The sequence below is a fragment of the Charadrius vociferus genome, unplaced genomic scaffold, assembly GCF_000708025.1.
Source record: "Charadrius vociferus isolate BGI_N301 unplaced genomic scaffold, ASM70802v2 scaffold1326, whole genome shotgun sequence".
Classification (NCBI taxonomy): Eukaryota; Metazoa; Chordata; class Aves; order Charadriiformes; family Charadriidae; genus Charadrius; species Charadrius vociferus.
The window spans coordinates 20523-24244 of record NW_009648800.1 but is presented as its reverse complement, the minus strand read 5'-3'; the positions used below and the strand labels follow the sequence as shown (position 1 = coordinate 24244).

The 3722-nt window shown below is 58.0% G+C and overlaps 1 protein-coding gene across 1 annotated transcript in view; it reads left to right on the top strand.

Moving 5' to 3' along the window:
• Nucleotides 1-47: 47 nt before the first annotated feature.
• The window catches only part of LOC104288077 (mucin-19-like), a gene marked incomplete at its 5' end in the record, with an annotated part of 17509 nt that continues 13834 nt past the window's right edge, over nucleotides 48-3722 (top strand). Inside the window, 3 exons of the mRNA XM_009886824.1 lie at nucleotides 48-253; nucleotides 325-1376; nucleotides 1532-3626. Of these exons, the coding sequence (XP_009885126.1) occupies nucleotides 48-253; nucleotides 325-1376; nucleotides 1532-3626 (3353 nt within the window). The remainder of the gene's footprint in view (nucleotides 254-324; nucleotides 1377-1531; nucleotides 3627-3722) is intronic.

Genomic DNA, 3722 nt, shown 5'->3' with positions numbered 1-3722 from the left:
CTCTGCTGTGACCCTCAACCGTGGCTTTTACCTCCACCCTGCCACAGTCTTCACCGCTGCAGCCACCTCCACTACTGCCTCCCCCACAGAAGGGACCTCAGTGCCCACCACGGGACAATTATCCACTGGAGACCCCCCCAGCACTGTCTTCTCCACAGGGGTGACCTCCACAGAAGCCACTGCCACCTCGGCAGACTTCCCTACCGCCATCACGACCACTGGAGTCACCTCCACTGCTCCCACCTCCCCAGAGGTGACCTCCAGAGCTTCCACGCCTTCTCAACCACTGGAGTCACCCCCAGCACTGCTCCCACCTCCACAGAGGTGACCTCAATGGCATCACCCACCACCTCACCAGAGTCCTCCACTGCCGTCTCCACCACCGGAGCCTCAACCACTGCCACACCTGCAGAGGTGACCACCACTTTGGTCCCCACCACATCCAGAGACTCCTCCACTGCCCTCAGCACCACTACAGTGCCCTCCACTGCTCTCAGCTCCACGGAGGTGACCTCCACAACATCTCCCACCACCTCAGGAGACTTATCCACTTCCTTCTCCACCCGTGGAGCCTCCTCCACTTCTATCAGCTCCACACAGGTGACCTCAGTGGCATCACCCACCACTTCACCAGAGTCCTCCACCGACATCTCCACCACTGGAGCCTCCACCACTGCCACATCCACGGAGGTGACCACTACTTTGGTCCCCACCATGTCCACAGTCTCCACTGCCCTCAGCACAACAGAGTTGACCTCCACAGAACCTCCCACCACCTCAGGAGATTTATCTACTTCCTTCCCGACTACTGGAGCCTCCTCCACAGCTCCCACCTCCCCAGAGGTGACCACAATATCTCCCACTACCTCAGGAGACCTATCCACTTCCTTCCCAACCAGTGGAGGATCCTCCACTGCTCCCACCTCCACGGAGGCGACCTCAATGGCATCGACCACCACCTCACCAGAGTCCTCCACTGCTCTCTCCACCGCTGGTGCCTCTTCCACTTCCATTTTCACAGAGGTGACCACCACTTTGGTCCCCGCAATGTCCACAGACTCCTCCACTGCTCTCAGCACCACTACAGCCCCTTCCACTGCTCTCAGCTCCACTGAGGTGACCTCCATGGCTTCCGCGACCACCATGGGAGAGATATCCACTTCCTTCTCCACCACTGAAGCCACCCCCAGTACTGCCACATCCACAGAGGTGACCTCCACAGAAACCTCCACCACCACAGCAGACTTATCTACTTCCTTCCCAACCACTGGAGCCTCCTCCACTGTTCCCACCTCCACAGAGATGACCTCAATGTCATCAACCACCACCTCACCAGAGTCCTCCACTGCCATCTCCACCACTGGTGCCTCCTCGAGGTGACCTCCACAACATCTCCCACCACGTCAGGAGACTTATCCACTTCCTTCATGACCACTGGAGCCACCACCAGCACTGTCATCTCCACAGGAGGGACCTCCACAGAAGTTCCCACCACCTCAGGAGACTTATCCACTTCCTTCTCAACCACTAGACCCTCCTCCACTGCTCCCACCTCCCCGGAGGTGAACTCAATGGCATCGACCACCACCTTACCGGAGTCCTCCACTGCTGTCTCCACCACTGGGGCCTCCACCACTGCCCCATCTGCCGAGGTGACCACCACTTTGGTCCCGTCCACATCCGGAGACTCGTCCACTGCCCTCAGCACCATAGAGGTGACCTCCACAACATCTCCCACCACCTCAGGAGAATTATCTACTTCCTTCCCAACAATTGGATCAACCCCCAGCACTGTCATCTCCCCAGCGCTGACCTCCATGGCTTCCACGACCACCATGGGAGAGATATCCACTTCCTTCTGGACCACTGGATCCACTCCCAGCACTGTCACCTCCCCAGAGGTGACCACCACTTTGGTCCCCACCACATCCAGAGACTCCACTGCCCTCAGCTCCACAGAGGTGACCTCCACAACATCTCCCACCACCTCAGGAGACATATCTACTTCCTTCCCAACCACTGGAGCCTCCTCCACTGCTCCCACCTCCCCAGAGATTACTTCCATGGCTTCCACGACCACCACGGGAGACTTACCCACTTCCTACTCCACCACTGGAGCCACCACCAGCACTGTCATCTCCACGGAGGTGACCTCCACAACATCTCCCACCACCTCAGGAGAATTCTCTACTTCCTTCTCCACCCGTGGAGCCTCCTCCACTTCTATCAGCTCCACACAGGTGACCTCAGTGGCATCACCCACCACTTCACCAGAGTCCTCCACCGACATCTCCACCACTGGAGCCTCCACCACTGCCACATCCACGGAGGTGACCACTACTTTGGTCCCCACCATGTCCACAGTCTCCACTGCCCTCAGCACAACAGAGTTGACCTCCACAGAACCTCCCACCACCTCAGGAGATTTATCTACTTCCTTCCCGACTACTGGAGCCTCCTCCACAGCTCCCACCTCCCCAGAGGTGACCACAATATCTCCCACTACCTCAGGAGACCTATCCACTTCCTTCCCAACCAGTGGAGGATCCTCCACTGCTCCCACCTCCACGGAGGCGACCTCAATGGCATCGACCACCACCTCACCAGAGTCCTCCACTGCTCTCTCCACCGCTGGTGCCTCTTCCACTTCCATTTTCACAGAGGTGACCACCACTTTGGTCCCCGCAATGTCCACAGACTCCTCCACTGCTCTCAGCACCACTACAGCCCCTTCCACTGCTCTCAGCTCCACTGAGGTGACCTCCATGGCTTCCGCGACCACCATGGGAGAGATATCCACTTCCTTCTCCACCACTGAAGCCACCCCCAGTACTGCCACATCCACAGAGGTGACCTCCACAGAAACCTCCACCACCACAGCAGACTTATCTACTTCCTTCCCAACCACTGGAGCCTCCTCCACTGTTCCCACCTCCACAGAGATGACCTCAATGTCATCAACCACCACCTCACCAGAGTCCTCCACTGCCATCTCCACCACTGGTGCCTCCTCCACTTCCATTTCCACAGAGGTGACCACCACTTTGGTTCCTACAATGTCCACAGACTCCTCCACTGCCCTCAGCACCACTGAGGTGACCTCCACAACACCTTCCACCACCTCCGGAGACTTATCTACTTCCTCCCCGACCATGGGAGCCACCTCCACTGCTCTGACCTCCACAGAGTTGACCTCCATGGCTTCCACGACCACCACAGGAGACTCATCCACTTCCTTCTCCACCACTGAAGTCACCCCCAGCACTGTTATGTCCACAGGGGTGACCTCCACATCAGCCCCCAGCTCCACAGAACATATCTCCACGGTCTTCTCCACCACTGGAGACACCTCCAGCACTTCCACCTCCATAGATGTGACTTCCACCACCTCAGGAGGTTTATCCACTTCCTTCCCTACCACTGGAGACACCACCGCTACTCCCACCCCCACAGAAGCCCCCACCACCTCAGAAGACCCTTCCACAGTCCTCTCCACGACTGGAATGACCACCAATCCTCTCACCTCAACACAGGTGACCTCAATCGCATCCATGACAACCTCGGGAGACTTATCCTCTTCCTTCTCAACCACTGAAGCCACTTCCACTGCTCCCACCTCCACAGAGGTGACCTCAATGGCATCACTCACCACCTCACCAGAGTCCTCCACTGCCATCTCCACCACCAGAGCCTCCACCACTGCCACAACTGCAGAGGCGACC